This window comes from Temnothorax longispinosus, chromosome 7, assembly GCF_030848805.1.
Source record: "Temnothorax longispinosus isolate EJ_2023e chromosome 7, Tlon_JGU_v1, whole genome shotgun sequence".
In the NCBI taxonomy this organism is placed as follows: Eukaryota; Metazoa; Arthropoda; class Insecta; order Hymenoptera; family Formicidae; genus Temnothorax; species Temnothorax longispinosus.
Window position 1 is genome coordinate 9,815,217 of NC_092364.1, and position 20,804 is coordinate 9,836,020.

Below are 20,804 nucleotides of genomic sequence, written 5' to 3' on the forward strand. Positions count from 1 at the left end.
TTATCAGACGGGATCGAATCAACCGTCAAGATGCTTCACTTGACGGAGCCAAAGAGAGACTCTCTATTTCCTGGTTGTATTCGAGTTCAGGATTTCGGGATCCGTGAGCAGCGGAGAATCGGTCGGATTGGTTGCTGGCTCACGGCGGAATCTGATCTTTTTTGTAAAAGACCGGCGTTTATATACCCCTCGGCGCCGTCAGGTGGCGGCGGGGGTATCGGCAACGGCGACGGCGAGCGCCGCGCCGGGGTAGATCGGCGGTATAGGCGGAGAGCTGACGACACTTTTGGCCAAGTGATTTTATAAATCACGATTTTCCGTTATAACCTGCGTGGACGACTCTCCTTCGATAATCCGAACACCTGGCTGGTCGTACTTAGGGGGTTTAGAAGTACGCAGGTGAGAAAAAAAACGGATTTTCAAGTCATAGTATAAGTCTTAATTTTTATCGGATATTGATAATTGATTACTCAGGAACATGCAAATAAATTGCCAGTTTGATTGCTCGGGGGGAATTAGTCGCCAGGTTTAATTAAAAATAATTAAAAATAATTATTTTCAAGTCATACTAAAAAAGCTGGGTTTTTTTTACTAACAAGTATAGTGCTAACACATACCACCCAAAAAAAGCCAAGTGAAAATTTTGGTGGCAACATCTCTAAAAAAATTATTGAAAATGCACAAAGCCGGCGCGCGGCGGAGGGGTCTGATGATGGCCTCAATTGTTTTTAGCGTCCATGAGTTTTTAAAAACGTGTATTTTAACTATCATTATTGTATCAATTTATGAAAAAATTGATAAATAATAAATAGTATGTAAAAATAAAAAAAATGGCTTTGCTGGCGCAGCGTTGCGTTTTTTGTGAAGATAGTGGTGGTAGTCCAATTATCTTCTTTTCTGAAAAAACATTATTGAAGTGTCGAATTGTTTTGAAATCAAGAATTACACATGGGCTAAAATATCGAGATATGGTTCTTTTTGCTATTCCAAATGGTTATAACCATCTGTTTCATTTGGAATAGCAGGAAGAACCATATTTCGATATTTTAGCCCATGTGTAATTCTTGACTTCAAAACAATTCGACACTTCAATAATGTTTTCTCAGAAAAGAAGATAATTGGACTACCACCACTATCTTCACAAAAAACGCAACGCTGCGCCAGCAAAGCCATTTTTTTTTTATTTTTACATACTATTTATTATTTATCAATTTTTTCATAAATTGATACGATAATGATAGTTAAAATACACGTTTTTAAAACCTCAGGGACGCTAAAAACAATTGAGGCCATCATCAGACCCCTCCGCCGCGCGCCGGCTTTGTGCATTTTCAATAATTTTTTTAGAGATGTTGCCATCAAAATTTTTACTTGGCTTTTTTTGGGTAGTATGTGTTAGCACCATACTTATTAGTAAAAAAAAACCCAGCTTTTATAGTATGACAGTAGTAAGTGGATAGGTATGGGGCGTCAAAACAAACCCCCTCCACCGACCCTTCCGGCGCCAGGGGCGTGGCCAGACTGTCTGCCCACGTGACCTCGGAGCTCTCTGATTGGCTGCCGTGTGGGGGGTGGGGGTAAAATGGAGCGATTTGATTGGATACCCCATACCTACCCAGCGTTCTGATTGGATACTCCATACCTACCCAGCGTCTGATTGGCCCTCCCTCCCCTGAGGCGTCTAGTGCCTAGTGTCTTTTTTTGGGGACTGCACGTGGTGGACGACTACGAAACAAAAATGTCGGATTCAAAATAGTAACTAAATGGCGCGTTTTGATTGGATACCCCATACCTACCCAGCGTCTGATTTGCTCTCCCGCCTAAAGTGTCGAGCGTCTTTTTGGGTCTGCACGTGGCGGACGACGCTAAAGTCACGCGATAAAATAGCGGAAGAGCCGACCAGCGCCATTTTGGCGAGAGCACGTGGTAGACGACGCTAAGCTCGAAAAAGGATATGATGCTAAGATGCCAAAAACGAAAAGTGGAATTTTTAAGAGCGTTTTACCTCGAGGGGAGGGAGAAACAGGAACGGACAGGTTTGCTTTGTGATGTGACGCAATCCAACTTTTTTTTGTATCGAAGGAATTTTATGATTTATGACGGCGTTCTTTTAGGACTTGGCTCTGGTCAGAAACGACCAGGCTTGTATCGAGACGTGACGAATCCAACCTTTTTTTGTATCAAAGGGTTTTTATGATTTATGACGGTGTTCTTTTTAGGACTTGGGTCTGAACAAAGAGTTTTCGAAATAAACAAATACGTTTGGTTTCTAAGATTTGCTCATGTATTACTTATTTCCTGCGGAAACGAGGTTGTAAAACAGGAACGGACAGGTTCGCTTTATGACGTCATGCAACTATTCCGTTTTAAATAAAAGTTTTTATTATTGAACGCATTTGAAAAATTTACGATTTAAAAACTGACCAATCCTGAAAAAATAAGAGAAAAAGGAATTTGTTGCGGAGAACGTGAGGATTGAAGAAAAATAGAAAAAAGTAGAAGTTACAAAAAAATGTTTATTACTACAAATTCTTTTTCATAGAAAAAAATACAATTTAGTCGCTTATAAAGTAAGGCTGTAGATAAAATGTTTAAACAATAATGTTATAAAATTTACACAATCCGCGATTCGACAAAATTATATTCTTTTATCTAAGGACATACAAAGAATTCTTTATTAAATGATTTAAAAAGATAAAAAAAACTCGAATAGATTTTTGTTGTTCCTTTATTTTTTTAAAAATATTTTTATTTAAAATTAAAAAATTTTTTAACTATTACATTTTTCGTATAAAATTTTTAGCCGATTATTTTATTAACAAATTCTCTTAGCTTCCTATAAACCACCTATATAACAGAATTTTTAGTTTAAACTAAAAAAATTCTAGAAAAGTCTAGAAAAATCTAAAGTTTTCTAATTTTCTATCTGCGCGCGCAGACTAATTTTTCTAGAACGTTACAGACGAAGTTAACGTTTTGACTAACGTTACGAAGCCAAAATCATTCGAGTCCCAACGTTCGAAGCGACAAGTTCGCCAGTGAAAAAGTATAACTCTCTCATCTGACTTTTCGATTAGTGTGTGTGTGTGTGTGTCAGCCGATATTACGAAGAAATAAGAACAATGGCTAGTCACAGAGAAGACGCTAATAATTCTGAGAAGCGGATGTTCACTCGCGATATTCCTGATAAAGGGATTCCCGATAAGGGACGTGACTTCGAGGGAAGAAACGAGCAATTACATATGCTGTTATCGACAACATATGGACTCAACAGCTCCCATACGAAGAGAATTCATGTGGGTTTGCAAGCAACATCCGAGGGAGTTTTCGTGCCGTTGGTCAAATTAACCGGCAACTGTGCGGACGGCGTTTATTTCGACGAGAAATCGTGGCAGCAGTTTCAAGAGAACATGGGACTCGTGAGCGAATATTTAAATGGAGAAAGCAAATTGAAGCCGAATTCTATCTCCATTAACAATATCTCCGTCAATTTTACTTCGGCCTACGGAGCAAGATCCATATTGCTGGCGTACAAGGAAAACGAGGAAGATACTTCTGCCAGGACGAATCAACGAACAGGCGAGGAAAATTGTCCACCGACGAAGAAACGAAAAACATACGCTGTGGCAATTGTGATGCAGAAGCCTACATTTCTCGGGCTGAAAAATATTGCGAAATGTATCGATGCACATTTATTACATTTAAAATCAGTGGCCGATAATGTTAACAATTGCGCGCGTTATCTTATTAAGGAAATAGAGTTAAATCTTCCTAAAGGTTATATAGATGAGGATATTGTGAAATTAACTCTCAGAGGAAATTACTTCGACATCGAACTTAATGTACAAACGCAAATAACCGATTTAACTTTCCTCGATACGTATTTTAATATAGTAATGATAGAACTTTGTTTGCTGCGCTTTACCGAAATCTGTCGTATAATTTTGTCGAATCGCGGATTGTAAATTTTATAACATTATTGTTTAAACATTTTATCTACAGTCTTACTTTATAAGCGACTAAATTGTATTTTTTCCTATGAAGAAGAATTTGTAGTAATAAACATTTTTTTGTAACTTCTACTTTTTTCTATTTTTCTTCAATCCTCACGTTCTCCGCAACAAATTCCTTTTTCTCTTATTTTTTCAGGATTGGTCAGTTTCTAAATCGTAAATTTTTCGAATGCGTTCAATAATAAAAACTTTTATTTAAAACGGAATAGTTGCATGACGTCATAAAGCGAACCTGTCCGTTTCTGTTTTACAACCTCGTTTCCGCAGGAAATAAGTAATACATGAGCAAATCTTAGAAACCAAGCGTATTTGTTTATTTCGAAAACTTTTTGTTCAGACCCAAGTCCTAAAAAGAACACCGTCATAAATCAGATGGAACAAAGGCCTTAAATAAAAGAATATGGTTTTATGGTTTTATTGTGAACAAGACGGAAAAGGGTTTATGGAACCTTTCTCCGACAACTTTTTTTCTACCTGAAAGGGAAGGTAGGGAGAAAGTGAGCAGGAAAGTTTCGAATTTGCTAACCAGGGCCTTAGGTAGACATTTTTTGTCACGCCATTATTCTAGAAGTTTTTGGTCTCTTTTACACTGGAACCAATTAATAAATCAATAAATTTCTCAGATGGGAAAATAAAATCTTCTAGTTTCATGTTGGAACAAAGGCCTTAAATAAAAGAATATGGTTTTATGGTTTTATTGTGAACAAGACGGAAAAGGGATTATGGTATAGAACGTTTCTCCGAAAACTTTTTTCTACCTGAAAGGGAAGGTAGGGAGAAAGTGAGCAGGAAGGCTTTGAATTTGCTAACCAGGGTCTTAGGTAGACATTTTTTGTTACGCCATTATTCTAGAAGTTTTTGGCTTTTTACACTGGAAGCAATTAATAAATCAATAAATTTCTTAGATGGGATAATAAAACCTTCTAGTTACATGTTGGAATAAAAGCCTTAAATAAAAGAATATGGTTTTATGGTTTTATTGTGAACAAGATGGAAAAGGTTTTATGACAAAAAATAACTTTTTTGCGAAAACCTTTCTCTTCCACCGGTAATGGAGAGTGGGAAGAAAGTGGGCGGGAAAGCCTCGAATTTGGTAACCAATGGCTTAGGTAGAAAATTTTTGTCACGCCATTATTCTAGAAGTTTTTGGAAATATTTCCAACTATAAATGGTCTGTAATACTATAGCTGAGAGTTAGTCCTTATTTGTCCGACCGTACTGGAGTCGTCTTGCAACGCTCTTAGCTAATCAGACAAGTAAAGTGTCGAAAATGTCTCTCCGCGCAACTTTGATCGATTTTTTTAAAGTGAGTTGCAATTTAAGCAAACACTTTAATAAGCAAGTGTTTGTAGAAGTGTTTAATGAGCGGAAGTTTGTAGAAGCAGTGACAATCGTCGAAGAGGCGAATTATGAACTTTTCAAACGTTTCGTGCCTGGGTGCTCCAGTACCCTGTTATGTGTTATGGATGAACTGGGTTACTGTAAGAGAAATCAAAGATTGGTGAATATCATTTTGTGCGAATTAGTAGCGCGTGGAGCTTTTCGTCACAAGGAAGAAGACGCAGGAAGAGGGCATATTGCTAGATTTTTGCGTCGTAACGGAATAGGTAAGTGTTAGAAATAAAAATTGCACCTTAAAATTTTAATATAGTAGAGTTTATCATTAAAATTTAAATTAATTTAATAGACGAGAACCGCATTGCCGCTGTCCTACCGGTCCGACGAGGACAGAGACGTCGAGCGGAAAAAAACATTGATGAGGAGGCGGTACCAGCACGTAAGTAGGAAATAATAAAATTGATTATTCATTAAAAAAAACAAATATTATAAATATTAAATTTTATAGGAAGAGCCAGAATCGTTGCACCACTACCCGCAGACATCATCCCCGTCATCGATTTATCTTCCGGTAAGAGACTAATAATAACACGTAAAAGCTAACACTTGCAATATTTGTATAATAAATCAAATATAATTTATACTGTTTTAGATGACGATGAAGAACAAAAGGAGGTGGAAGAAGAAGAAGCAGAACAAGAAGAAGAGGTGAGAATAGTGAGCTCACCCGATTCGGCCATATTTACGCCGCGTGGTAAGTTTTTAAAAAATAAGATAAGATAAAAATTTAGCGACGAATAAAAGAAATAACGAAATGTTACATTTTACCAGAAAGGGAAGTAGAAGAAGAAGAACAAGAATCGGAATCAGATGATGTTTCGACGATCGACGATGTAATCGAGCGAATATTGATGGAAGACGACGATGAGGAGGAGGAAGAGGAGGAGGAAGAGGGGGAAGAAGAACAAGAAGTTCGAAACGCAGAAGAGTCGCAGGAGGTGATGGACGAGGTGGAGGAGGAGGAGGAGGAGGGGGAGGAGAGTGATGATAATATCAATAATATTGACGATGATATTATTATTAGTGAAACCGATGACGATGACGATGACGACGACGACGACGAGAGATACGCACCTAACAATTATGAAGGTAATAATATTTGACTATTATATTTTTAATTCCGTAATTTTTATCGTTTTAATCACAAGTAATTATTTCTGATTAGATGTTTTTACTCGCCGGTTCGACCCTTGTCTCCGGAAAATTAATAAGAGACAAAGATTAAAAAAAAAAAGAACGTCGACCTACACTAGTGATAAAAGCAACTAAAGGTGAGTTACCTTAGTATGCTCTATCGCGGTCGTGAAAAAAATTTTTAACTTTTTAAACGTAATATAAATCAATATTGTATGAGACTAAGTTTTTTAATTTTTTAGTACAGTCGGGCGGAGGTGGTGCGGACCGTCCTACCGATGCTGTTGCTCCGAACACTGACGATGATGATGATGATTTGCAAACGCAGAGTGCTAGCGAGGAGGAGGAGGAGGAGGAGAATACTGTTGCTGCCGACGCTGACGGATCTCAATCGCAGAGAGACGGAGAGGTGGAGGTGGAGGAGGAAAATACCCCCGTGGAGAGGGTGCAAGAGGAACATCAGGAGCAGGCACGTCAGCAGGATCACCATCAGCATCAGCAGCATCACCAGGTCGGACAATTTAATTATATAGATTTAGTGGCAGAAAACGCGCGTCAATTTAGAAATTTCCGGATACTCGGTAGAGAGGCCAGTTTTCGAGTACGACCGATACCCGAAGGCGAGGATACCGTGCGTTGGTTGGAAAACGCGTTCCGCGAGATTCACGCGTATGCGTTACGTTCGACTGGGCCGGGAGATTACGTCGGCTTATCGTTCGAGTCGGCGGAACTAACGCACGGTCCGGCGGGGCTATCGTTTCGCCCAGCGCGAGACTTAACATCCGAGAGTATATGGGATCTCGTGAGTTCGATCGCGCAAAGTAACGGAGGAATAGATATCGCGCAAAATTTCGACGTGCGCGTTTTCAACGTTGCGATGCCAGTAGGTCGTGGGGGTGCGACAAATAGATTAACAGCCATCGTTAAGCGGTCAATTTTAGATCTCGGGAATAGCGATAATTTGTGTCTACCTCGTTCCCTCGTGTTGGCACGAATTTATCGCGAGCGCGGAAATCTACGTACGGGAGTGTTGCACGACAGGTGGAATACCGTAAGATGCCGGACTTCCACGCTTCAGCGTGAATTAGCGTTGGAGCTGGTGAGGAACGCCGGTGTTACGATACCCGAAGACGGGTGCGGAATTCCGGAGATTACACGTTTTCAACATTTTCTCGCGAATGAAAATATAGCAATAATCGTATATAATTCCAACAATTTTGGTAGAGGCGAGAATCCTTTGTACGACGGTGCCGAATTACTCGCCTCGTTAGAACGCGAGCCTACGTGCCGTTTAAATATCATGTTTTACGAGCGTTCGCGCCATTACAATCCGATTTTAAATTTGAATGCCGCCGCCGGTACTCAAAAAGAATTTTGCGTGTCGTGCAACACTGCGTATCGTAAAGACAGAGGACATCGCTGTTCGAAAAAATGTCCGCGCTGTTACGCTACACCCTCGTGCGAGAATCCCGAAGTAGAAATTGTCAAGTGCGCGGCGTGTAATCGTGCGTTTTTCGGAAACTCGTGTTTCAAACGTCATCTCGCGCAAAAATCTTACGACGGAAAATCGCTCGCGAGCGTCTGCAGTTCCGTGAAGATTTGCGATAATTGCGGGCGATTCGTCAAGAGAGGTTCGCGACACGAATGCGGCGTTTCGTATTGCAAGACGTGTTGTTCGTTGCAGTCCGCTAATCATTTATGTTTTATGCGGCCTCTTCGACGTAATGCCGAGGTAAACGACGACCCGGGCGAGGGTACGAGTACTACGCTGGCACGGGGAGAGGCATCGCTTGGAAACGAAAATGACGGGGTGAATGCAACGAACAAGCGTGATAGCAAAAAAGAACGCGTCGCATTCGTGTTCTATGATTTCGAAACGCGTCAAGACGAGACGCTCGAAGGTACGGACAACGTCAAAGTTCACGTACCGACTCTCTGCGTCGCGCAACAGATTTGCGAAACGTGCGCCGCGATAGACGACATGTCGGAGCGATGCCCTTGGTGCGGAGTGCGCGAGTTTGTATTTCGTCACGATCCTGTAAAAGAGTTCGTCGATTTTGCAACGCGAACGACAAAATGTTACAAAAAAATTATTTGCATCGCACACAATGCGAAAGCGTTCGACGCGCAATTTATTCTAAAGTATTTAGTCGAAAATACGGAAAAGACTAAAGAACCACAAGTAATTTTAAACGGAACGAAAATTGTCGTGATGACGGTCGGACATACAAAATTTATCGATAGCTTAAATTATATGCCGATGAAATTATCCGAATTACCTAAAGCTTTCGGGCTGCAGGATACATCGGATAAAGGCATTTTTCCACATTTGTTTAACACTCGCGAAAATCAAAATTATATCGGTCCGATACCCGACACACGATATTTTTCTCCGGAGCAAATGAAACCGAAAGAACGCAAACGGTTTCTTTCGTGGCACGCGGAGATGACGCGTAACAACTTCATTTTTAATTTTCGAAGTGAAATTATTAAATATTGCCGTAACGACGTGGATATTCTTCGACGCGCGTGCATGGCTTTCAGAAAAATTTTTTTGGACTGCGGGAACGTGTGTCCGTTCGAAGAATGCACGACTATCGCTTCCACGTGTATGAGAGTTTTTCGCAAAAACTTTCTGCGCAAGGAGGAAATAGGAATCATTCCGGCGCGAGGATATAGATTCGCCGATAATCACTCGCGTAAAGCTCTACAGTGGTTAGTGTGGATGGAGCACGAGCTCGGACATCCCATAATTCACGCAGGGCGAGGGCGCGAGCATAAAATCGACGGCACGCGCGTTGACGAATATTACGAGACGCCGACTAATGACGACGACGACGACGACGACAACGAGACGCGACGTTACGTACTACAATTTCACGGTTGCTTTTGGCACGGATGTCCCACATGTTTTCAAGTGAATCGCGATAGAATGCCTTCGTCCGCGAATCGCGAGGACACGATCGACGCGCGCTACGAACGAACACTCGCGATGACATGTCGTCTCCGAAGGAAGGGGTACCTCGTGACGGAGATGTGGGAGTGCGCTTTCGACCGTGAGTTGCGAGAAAATTAGGCGATGAAAGATTATGTAGAAAATCATCCGTTACTGAAACACGCGCCTCTCGATCCTCGCGACGCATTTTACGGAGGACGCACGGGAAACATCGCCACCCGACGCGAAATTCGGGGTACGGAGAAAATACGTTACGTGGACGTATGCTCTCTGTACCCATACGTATTGAAAACCGGTGCTTTTCCGATTGGTCACTCTGATATTTTTATCGGTGAAGAATGCCGAGCGATAATCGGAACTGCACCGAATTATAATTTTGATTCGATCGAAGGTCTCATCCGATGCAGAGTACTTCCACCGCGCGATCTTTTTCACCCGGTACTCCCATATCGCGTACGCGGAAAATTATTGTTCGCGTTATGTCGTAGCTGCTGTGAAACGTTCTCGCAGGCCGCGTGCACTCACGATAACCCCGCCGATCGTGAATTCGAGGGTACTTGGGTATCCGTCGAATTGCGCAAAGCCGTCGAGAAGGGTTATCTCGTGACAAAAGTGAGCGAAATATGGCAATATAAAGTTGCGCGATATGACCCCGGTACTCGGCAGGGCGGTTTGTTCGCCGAATACATAAATACATTTTTAAAATTAAAACAAGAAGCTAGTGGGTGGCCGAGCGATTGCCATGACAACGAAGCGAAAGAACGATACCTGCGGGAATATGCGGAAACCGTGTTGTTCTCGATAAGGACCACATCGTGCGGAATCCTGGTCTGCAATCGGTCGCGAAACTCTGTTTAAATTCTTTCTGGGGGAAATTCGGCCAGCGAACCAATCTGCCTAAGACCGAGGTCGCGAAATCTTGTCAGCGTTTCATGACTTTGCTCACGAGTCCCGAGCACGAGATAATCGACATATTACCCGTCAACGACGAGGTGATATATGCTTCGTGGCGGCTACGAGAAGAGGCCGTCGTGACTTCCCCATTGACAAATGTCGTGATCGCAGCGTACACGACGGCACATGCGCGCTTAAAACTATATGAATATTTAGAAGCATTAGATAGACGCGTTTTATACTACGATACCGACTCTTGTAATTATGTAAGTACAGGCGATCCGAACGAGTACGAACCGCGTACCGGTAACTTTCTCGGCGACATGACGGACGAACTCGAGAGCTACGGCAACGGCAGCTATATCGAGAAGTTCGTGTCGGGCGGGCCAAAATTCTACGCTTATATTGTTCGTACTCCGGACGGACGTACTGTAGAGTCGTATAAAGTAAAAGGTATTACTTTAAATTATAGGAATTCTTTAGCCGTAAATTTCAATAGTATTAAAAACTTAATAATACAAAGAGAGAGAGAGAGAGGGTAGAGAAGAAGAGGAAGAGGGAGGAACGTCGTCGGCGGGGACGACGATAAATCTACGCTTTAGTGCAATTCGGCGCACCGCGTTTCACGAAATCGTAACTCGCGAAGAAACGAAAACGTGTGCACCGGTATTGGTAAAACGTAGATTTATCAATAATCGTTATTCACTTCCGTACGGTTACGTGGAGTGAATAACTTTTTCTCCTTCTTCTTCTTCTTTATTTTTAAGTTAGGCTAACACGTTTTCTGCCACATTAGGGTAAAAAAAAAATGTTCTCGTATTATATTGTAAATAATTTTTTAATTTTGTAAAAATAGTTGTAAGTGCGTAAAAGGATTTTTGTACATATGTAACTAAAAATATAATGTAACGATATGGAAATATATTCTGTGCGCGTTTAAATATAAAATTTCTTGAAATTTGTGATTTTTTTCCTAAAAAAATCTCTGAAAAAATAAAATATTTTCACATTTAAAGCGTAAATAGTTGTTGTATCATATAATTTCACTCCCCTCGCGCGCTTATTTTTTCTCTCTTCGGTCGGAACATCGCGTACAAGCTCGTCGACGCGATGCTCTCGCTGCGGAATCGTAATAAGCTAAGACGGGTGGATAAGCTTATGCCCACCGCGGCGCGCGAATCAGCTGATCAACGGCCGCGGTGATGTTCGCTCGTACGAGCGTTTGCGGGGGTACGCTGGTGCGCGCGTTCGGGCCGCCGCCGCCGCCGCCGCCGCCGCCGTTGATTACCTTATACCCCCCTCCCCGCTCCTCTCCTCCTCAAATTATTCTTTTTGAAGTCACGCGCGGAATTCGAGTCAATCATTTCGCAAAATGGACGTGCGCTGGAAACATCCCTGGACGTCGATCGTGTGCGGACCCACCGGATGCGGGAAGACGATCTTCGTGAAAACCTTTCTCCGACAACTATCTCACATGTCCGACGTGCGTTTCGAGAGAGTTTTGTTTTATTACGCCGAGTGGCAGGAGGCTTATCGTCAATTACAATACGACGCGCGCGAGGAAGCAACGGTGAAGAAAAATATAACTGAATTTCGCGAGGAATTGCCACGTCCGGAAGATTATTCCGCCGATCCGCTTTCCCCTAAATTGGTGATAATCGACGATCTTATGAGAGAATCGTCATCGAGCGACGCGATCGTAGATCTCTTTACCAAAGGCAGTCATCATAAGAATCTCAGCGTAATTCTCATCTCGCAAAATCTTTTTCATCAGGGACGCGGGCAACGCGATATATCGCTCAATGCAAATTACATCGTGGTTTTCAAGAATCCTCGCGATCGTGCGCAAATTCGTCATTTAGCGCGTCAAGTCTTTCCCAACGATCCAAAGTTTCTAGAAGAGGCGTACTACGACGCCACGTCGAGACCGCACGGGTATCTACTGCTCGATTTGAAACAATCGACTCCGGACAAATATCGATTTCGAACGTGTATCTTTCCCGACGATACGGCACATTTCGTTTACGTACCGCGCAGATCATTTTCCAACGGCTACGTATAAAAGACGCGCACTAGCGCACACGCTGGTCAGTCGTGTAATTTTCTCGCGATGGAAAAGAAAGAAAATAACGCAAAAGAGACAAAGCGACGAAAAACGCCAGACGCTGGATCGGAAAGAAAAATACCTGTCTTTTCAAGGCGTTGCTGTATTTGAACAAAAATCAACGCGCGACCTTCTTACGGACCGCTGACGATAAATTAATACGGTGTATCAGCGAATGCGTTTTCAACACGCTCAAAGGCTCGCTCAAAGGTAACGTTCCGCTCGAACGACGTGAAACAAAACGATTGAGCAAACACAAAGCGATGCTGCGTCGCATCGCGTCAAAAGGCAGTAATTTGAAGGCTAAAAGAAAGCTATTGGTACAACAAGGTGGATTCTTACCTTATATTATCGGTCCTATATTAGCCGCCTTACTGTCGCGAATTATCGGCGGTAGAGATTAAAACGCGCGTTATGGAAAGGGCAAAAAAGATGGTTTTGATCACTACGGAAAATCTCGAAAGAATGCAGCGTCAATTATCGCAACAAACGCTCCCCACCGCGTTTGCCGCCGTCGGTAGCGAACGAACGATGGAAAATAGCGAAAATTCGGAGAACGCCAATATTTCCGTGCGTACACCGGGAACACCTCTATCGCGACTCGATGCGGAGATGAGTCTCATTCTTAATTCACCCTTACCACTCGACGTCGGGGAGAAATGGAAAAAATATAAAGAGGCACTTTGGCGATATCTTCATTTTGTTCGTGTAGCGCGAAAGCGAAATCGGGACGCGCGCAACGATGAAGGGGACGAAAATGCGGACAACGATATTCGTCGTGACGACATCAACGACGTCGACGACGACTACAAAACGACGACAACGCGCGATCTCGAATCGGCTTCACACTCTAGCGGTATTATGGCGAAAAATGACGTCGCGGCCGCCGCCACTGCTGCTGCTGCTGCTGCTGCTGCTGCTGCTGCTGCTACCGTCACGTCAAACGAGCGTAATATGTCGAAAAGCACTAAAAGAATACTGGATAGCGTACCAAAAACTTATCGTGCGAATGCTCGTTTATTGTTAAAGTATTTGTTCGATAAAGCAGTTCCGAGTAGAATTAGCTGGAACGAAGATGGAGTCGTCACTATAGACGGCAGCGTTATAAAAGATTCGAATATCGACGACCTGATAAACGAGGCTATGCGCGAAAGAAAAACCGTGAAAACAACGGGGAGACTTCAGTTCGCACGATTACTTCGCGTCTTAAACGTCCCCTCGATACTAGTGAAAAATAAGGAATTATTAACCGCTAGTTCTTCTTCGAATATCGCGACATTTCGTCCTCTCAGGAGTTCCACACCGTCGGAGACACCGAAAAGTACCGTTGATTCGCAGCAGCAGGCGAAGAAAAGACGCTTACTCGATTGGAGTAAACAGAAATGACGGAACTTGAAAAATTCTACTACGATCCGCGACATTACGCGGGCTATTCGGCAACGGATAATCTGACGCGCGCCGCTAAACCGAATTTCTCCCGTAACGAAGTCACGCGTTGGCTCGAAACGCAAGACGCTTACACGTTGCATCGTCCATCGCGCAAAAAATTTCCACGGTTGCATTACAACGTGTCGAATATCGACGATCTGTGGGAGGCCGATTTGATCGAGTTCCGAAATCTCAAAAGTTACAACGACAAATATTCTGGTGATTATAGACGTACTTAGTAAATATGTCTGGGTAGAACCGCTACGAGACAAAACGAGTGAGCACGTGACGACGGCTTTCCAGCGCGTGCTCTCGAAAGGCGACGGTCGCGTACCGGTATACTTACAAACGGATAAAGGTAAAGAATTTATCGGACGTCCGTTGCAAAAGTTTCTGGAAGAAAACGACATTCGTTTTCGCGTGGCCCGTAATCCGGATATCAAAGCTGCCGTCGTCGAGCGCTTCAACAGAACGTTGAAGGAGCGAATGTGGCGCTATTTTACGCATAAAAATACGCGGCGCTACGTCGATGTTTTGCAGGATATCGTAAGCGCTTACAATCACACCCGTCATTCCTTCATCAGAATGCAGCCGGCTGTCGTTACGAGAGAAAACGCTCGTGTCGCGCGCGAAAATATAGTTCGACGATGGAGGAAGAGTAAAAAGATGAAACGCGCACGAAAAGCTAAATACAGCGTCGGAGAACTTGTTCGCGTCAGTAGAGCAAAAGCTACCTTCGAGAAAGGATACGAGGCAAGGTGGAGTGAAGAGATATTTCGAAATCACCGCGTTCTCGAGTGGCGAAAACCACGCGTGTACGAACTGAGCGATTTAGCGGATGAGGTCATAGACGGTATTTTTTATGAACAGGAATTAGCTAGAGTTGAGAAAAACTTTCGGGAAGAAGAGTTTATCGTCGATCGCGTGATAAAGACCAGGGGACGCGGCGCTAATAAACAGGTGTTAGTTAGCTGGCGCGGTTATCCCAGCAAGTTCGACACTTGAATCCCCGCTTCGAATTTAACTTCTCTTCCTTAAGATGAGGGACGATCAATTTCTCATGGTTCTTCCGAGCAATAGCAGTATGCGCTATTTCCCGGAAAATAGAACCTCGTCATTCGTTACGGAATTACCTCAAACTGTTCACTTACACGGCGAATGGGAAGTCGCGCTTAGCGAGATTCAATTTCCAAGTACTCTTTCACACTTGCGCTATCAAGAAAATGAAATCTACTTCTTCGATACTAAACCGGGGGAGAAAGAAGCACAGGTGGCGAGGAAAGGCACAATATGGTACGGTCTTTACAAAAATACCAGAGAACTTATCTCAGCGATTAATGAAGCATGCAAACAAGCTGACTCGCACTTTTATTTGGATCAACATGATCAGACTGGAGGAAAAATCCTCATCAGCATTAACTGTAACGCAAGCGAATGCGATCTAATACATTATATGAGCGTTTCCGATACTCTTCTACAAATACTCGGTTTAGGTCATGCTCTTCTCAATATTCCCGTATACTATGGCGAATTATATGCCAGGCGCAACGCAATTTATCCTATTTCCAAAAAAGTGTTTACTGCGAATTATATTAAACTTGGATTTTTTAACGAAAGTAAAGGTGCACGCAAAACAGCTTTATGCAACACGTGCATGGAAAGTGCCCCATTACGCACGCTACGCGTGCGTGATAGACCACTTTCCAGGCACTTGCAACATAAAATAGGGAGTGTAAGCCGTGTGTAAAGATGAAAATTCCCGGGTGCGGTTACCGCACTCGCCTTCGGCTCGTGCGTAAACTCCGCACCCGGGAATTTTCATCTTACCTCACTTGTTACACAAATAACTATTCTATAGTCGTGAACCTTGTAGTTTGCAGCGCGGTATTCCAGATAAAATGTTCGTTTATTGCGATATTTGCGAGCCTTATGTAACAGGAGACGTGCAAACTCCTCTTCTCCGAATAGTGCCGGTCGAGACATACCGCTATAATCACGTGGAGGCTTACGGAACGAATCAGGTGAAACATTTCTCTCCGCTGCATTATATTCCATTACGCAAAACAAATTTCCGCACGATTGAAATAGATATAAAAGATCAACTCGGAAAAAATATACCATTCGAATCCGGGACGTTGACGGTGACATTGCACTTTAGACGTTTCCAGTAAGACCGTGGCGGAGTGTCGTCGTCGAAAAGAATAAAAATTAATTTCAGTACAATGGACTACGAATATTACGATTCACATCAGAGCGGACGAGGCGGAGGAATTCCACGAGTTTTCGTCGGAGCATCCTATCAACGAGGTCATGGAATCGGTAGTTTTCTCGGCGGATTATTCAGAAAGGTACTGCCTTTCCTAAGTAGAGGCGCGCGAGCGGTCGGTAAAGAAGCTTTACGCGCGGGTATCAATGTGATGAAAGATATCGACAATAATACACCGTTGAAGCACAGATTAATAGACAGATAGCCAATGGCCCCTCAAAAGTCGAGACCAGCATTTCCGTGCTTTAATTACCGACACACTTTGCCCCTTACCGACAGACTTTGCCCCTAGGATTGAGTCCGGACTAAATCACATTACAGACTTTGCCCCTGATGCGAGTCCGGACTAAATATACCCGATTTTACCTACAGACTTTGCCCCTGATGCGAATCCGGACTAATTTTGCAGTGATGCCAGATTTCAGCAGTGATGTCAGATGCTCGATGCTCGGTCAGCCGAGCCGGCGAGAATCGTGCTAGGCTTCTTGTTAATATCTTGGCGCTCGCGCGCGCGCGCGCACCTAGGTCTTGTCGTACTTATTAATAATTACTTATGACATTTATTGTCATTATACATATATATATGAAGCCGAGACCGAGGATTAATGAACAATTAATACTATTGTTATTATATAATAATAAAGAAAACTTATTTTGTAATTTAAAATTAATTTTTTATTTTTTTATGAGCAAATTATTAACTTTCCTAAAGTTGTTGGAAAATATGCGAATAATTTTAATAATTGTCAAACAATTTTCTTAGTTTATATTACTACCTAGTTAAATATAGTTTATATTTAAATAAAACAAGAGCTAATATCGAACAACAGGATTCTAAATAATATTATAGTTTAATATTCCGTCAAAATAACTGGGAGCGTTTCGTGCTTTACAGAGACTTTTTCAATCAATCAAATAAATCCCTCTAATAAACTGTAATACATTATCATAATAATATCCCGTTACATAAAAAATCCGTCGAGAGATGAAATCAATTAAAAAGAAGTTTAACATCATAAGATTAACATTAATTAATAATTATAGCATTTTTATTATGGAATTTATCCTCTCTATTGATTTAAATCATAGCGGTCGTTTTTACTTTCTTAATATTAATAATTATAGTATACAAATTACATGGAGTTATTAAGAAGCCACATCAAGTTGAAAGCCCAAAAAACCGATTAACAAATAGTTGAAATGTATGCGTGGTCAAACTATAAATTTAATTAGAGAGTTGTTAACAATTAAAACTTAAAAAATAATTATTTGTTTAATGGCGAGAAAAATCGTGTTAGAAGGCTGAAAAATGTGGAGCGAACGGCCTTAATCATTGCGTGTCAAAAAATTTTCCGAAGTCAAGCTATGTAATAATCAAGTAGTAAAAAATCTATAAATTAAGTAAAAATCGAATTCTTTAAAACTGTGACATAAAAAAGTAGTAATTCTCAACAAAAAGTAGACTTATAGTCTTATAAACTGTAGGTGGCATGTAGGTGGCGCGCGGTCGCCGGTCTATCCGGTTGATATGCGGAGGGCGCATCGGGCGCTTAGTAACTAGAGATCGTGTGGCGCGAGCCGCGCTTCTAACGGTCGCCGTGCATGTCCGTACAAGTCCGTGCAAGGGCAGTCTCGAATAGTCCAGAGTCCAATCCAGTCGCAATTACGTTCGTTCCCGCAAACACCTTTGTACCAGTTATCAAATATACATATATACCAAGAGTCATCTCTCAATTAATTCGACCATCCTTACAGTTTCAATTCCAAAAAGCGACCGAACGAGCAAGGATTCAGTTTTATTATTTTTCAACAGTATAATTTAATTTTTCTTATATTTCACAGTATTTACATTAAATTTCATAAAGAAAATTATGATTTATTTTGAAATATATTCAGTAATTTTTCAATAACTTTCATTTCATTTATCATCAATTTCATAGTACTTTCAGCAAAATATTTTCATCTGGGTCAATTGAGACAGAATTTCAGTAAAATTCCATTATATTCAGTAAAATATTTCCATCATGCAAGGTAATAATAATAGTAATAGGATTCTAAGATTTAAAATCAATTTAATACAAGAACGCCATCAAGTCCGAGCTAGGATCTAAGTAGCAAATAATTTCCGTGTAAATTTCCAATACTATTTCCAACTAAACTGCGCGCCAACGAATTGTCGGTCTTGAAACACAGTTTCTTCGTTAGAACAGTAAATTGACTTAAATAAATCGCAAATCGATTTAATTTTTGATGCTGATACAAATCGTATCTAACATTTTCCTTCCCCCGAATATTACTGTAAAGAATTTATTGCGAAAAAATATTATCTCAGTCAGGGTTTTTTCGGAAATTGCTACTTATATGTGCACATGAGTGCATTTATATATCTTACCGTTTAGAGTACAAAATATCTATTCTCTAATGAGTAGATATGATTGCAACCCGTCTGTAATACAGCAGCGTGTTTATAATCCAGTAAGTAAATTAATAGCAAATTGTTGCCAATTTGGCATTAAACTCACTTACAAAGAACTTTGCTCATTTTTATAAAGGTTTTAGGCCCCTCGCGTATAGTAACGAGACTTAAAATGAAAGATTATTGTTAGATAATTGAAATATTTCTGTATAAACATAATCCTTTATTGTAAGTTAATACCGATCAGAGATACACTCTTTGAAAAATTTGAAAAATGTACGAAATGGCTTTGTTTCATTCGATTTTTCGACGTCCTAGGCATCTCCCTGTGATGACGGATAATAAACTACTTTAATATATCAATTGAAGTACTTTATACAAATAAATTTGTTACTACTGATCCAGCTAATTGCAAGTTTCTGGATGTGAGTCAGGGATATTCAAAATAATTGATTGTAGAATATTCTGATCCTCTAACAATAATTTTTTATTTTAGCAAAGTCTTGTTGTTAGACGCGAGGGTTCTAAAATAGACAGGGTTCTTTGTGGCAAATCCAATTATCAATAAAGTGAAACGTGATATAAAATAATGTAAAATCTCATAAAGTGAGAGAATGTAAATGTAATGTTTTATTATAAAACAAGAAATATTTTAAAATTAAAAAATCTTCATATACTTATCTTCCCGATAAATCATGTAATGGTCATCACCTGCGATGATGTTTAAAACTCCAAAAAACTTTGTTCCCAATTGCAAATAACACTTAATATAATACTGAAAAGCAACGTACATTAAAATATGTTTAACGCATTACATTTGTTTTGCTTTTTTACTTAACTTTTGCATATACTTACAATAGATTGGGCAGTAAAAATAATCAATAACTCAATAACATAAATGTTTTATCGTTTATAGATCTTCACAAGTTCGAATTCCATTTCAACGATGACAAAATCTAGTTTCCTGTTCATATTTTTTATTGTTTCTATCGTATATCGACTGATATCTTTCGGGAGATCGTATCTCAAAAACTGTCACTTTACAGGATTCGTAAATTTTTGTTTTGTTGATAAGCAACAAACAAGATAGTTTGCTTTACTGTTCAAAAGTATAGTGATTTGGAATTAAAATACAGCTTTATTGTTTAATTTGATATTATTCGTGGGAAACAAACGCAAAAACGCAATTTTTATAGATACGACGCACTTCAAAATTGTAATCAAATGAACAAGATACGACATATTTATTTTTAAATAACATTTATTATTGTCATTTAAAAATAAATATGTCGTATCTTGTTCATTTGATTATAATTTTGAAATGCAAATTTGTCGTATCTAAAAATACGAGAAAATTTCGACAACTATAATTCATTTTTGGTAATCTATTTCAAGATAGGATGTAGATACTTAGCTTCGGGGTTGCCTGACCGAGCGTTTAAGTCGTTCTCCGGAAAATCGATTTTCTTTAGATTTTTTTAAAACTGTGAATATACGTTAATTTTTAGATGTGCTTTATGCGATAGTATAAATTTCAATACCTCTTGCGGTATTAAACATCGAGATACTGAGTTTCAAAATTTCAACTTTTAACATGTAATTCCTATTCCGAACTATTGTAAAATAAGAGACATTATAATAAATTGTGAAAAAAGTTTTCTCTAAATGTTTTTGAAAAATTAGTATATGATGCTCCATAAAAATAGAATAAATAATATGCAATTAAGTGTCAATACTCTTGCGGTACTCGTTTTCGAGAAATACTTGTGTAAAGTACGCGATTTGATGAATTTTTCGCTCGGTTCAGAGTGATAGAAGAGAAGAGGCGTCAGTTACTTGGCAACGCCGCATGAGTTCTCACGCGTGAAGTTAATTTCTTATTTTTTATAGATGTTATTATATAATATTTTGTATACATATAAACATTTTTTTAAGCACGAATACAAGTTGCGCACGACTGGAGCCGGAGAACGTCCTTAAGCAGAAAAATCGGAAATTGTGTAAAATCGACCTCGAATTGTGTAAGATACGACCTCCCGAAAGATATCAGTCGATATGTGAAAAATATATTTCTTGATTAAATTAATAAATTAAAATTTAAGAAATTAATAGTAAAATAAAAATTAATTTTATAAACTGAAATTTAAAATATTAGATATTAATTAAAATTTAAAGAAAAATAAAAATTATAGTCA

At 40.3% G+C, this 20,804-nt stretch overlaps 4 protein-coding genes across 4 annotated transcripts in view; 3 read left to right on the plus strand and 1 right to left on the minus strand.

Annotated features, from left to right (window-relative positions):
• Positions 1–20,804, minus strand: part of LOC139816067 (uncharacterized) — a 233,700-nt gene that overhangs the window by 60,610 nt on the left and 152,286 nt on the right. The window lies entirely within an intron of this gene.
• LOC139816506 (uncharacterized) lies at positions 2,818–4,173 on the plus strand. Its single transcript, XM_071784067.1, has one exon. The coding sequence runs from the start codon at positions 3,123–3,125 to the stop codon at positions 3,963–3,965; it is 843 nt and encodes a 280-aa protein (XP_071640168.1). The 5' UTR covers positions 2,818–3,122; the 3' UTR covers positions 3,966–4,173.
• LOC139816490 (uncharacterized) lies at positions 9,625–11,322 on the plus strand. Its single transcript, XM_071784011.1, is given in 2 exon segments — positions 9,625–10,288; positions 10,291–11,322. Coding segments are annotated over 2 exon segments (1,311 nt in total). The 3' UTR covers positions 10,938–11,322.
• LOC139816269 (uncharacterized) lies at positions 11,768–12,457 on the plus strand. The gene is made up of 2 exons (XM_071783680.1): positions 11,768–11,930; positions 11,961–12,457. Exons 1-2 carry the CDS (start codon positions 11,768–11,770, stop codon positions 12,455–12,457), a joined length of 660 nt encoding a protein of 219 aa, XP_071639781.1.

Coding starts and splice junctions, on each gene's coding strand:
- LOC139816506 (XM_071784067.1), top strand. CDS start 3,123: ATGGCTAGTCACAGAGAAGACGCTAATAATTCTGAGAAGCGGATGTTC.
- LOC139816269 (XM_071783680.1), top strand. CDS start 11,768: ATGGACGTGCGCTGGAAACATCCCTGGACGTCGATCGTGTGCGGACCC. Junction 11,931..11,960: donor CGAGTGGCAGGAGGCTTATC/GTCAATTACAAT, acceptor CGCGCGAGGAAG/CAACGGTGAAGAAAAATATA.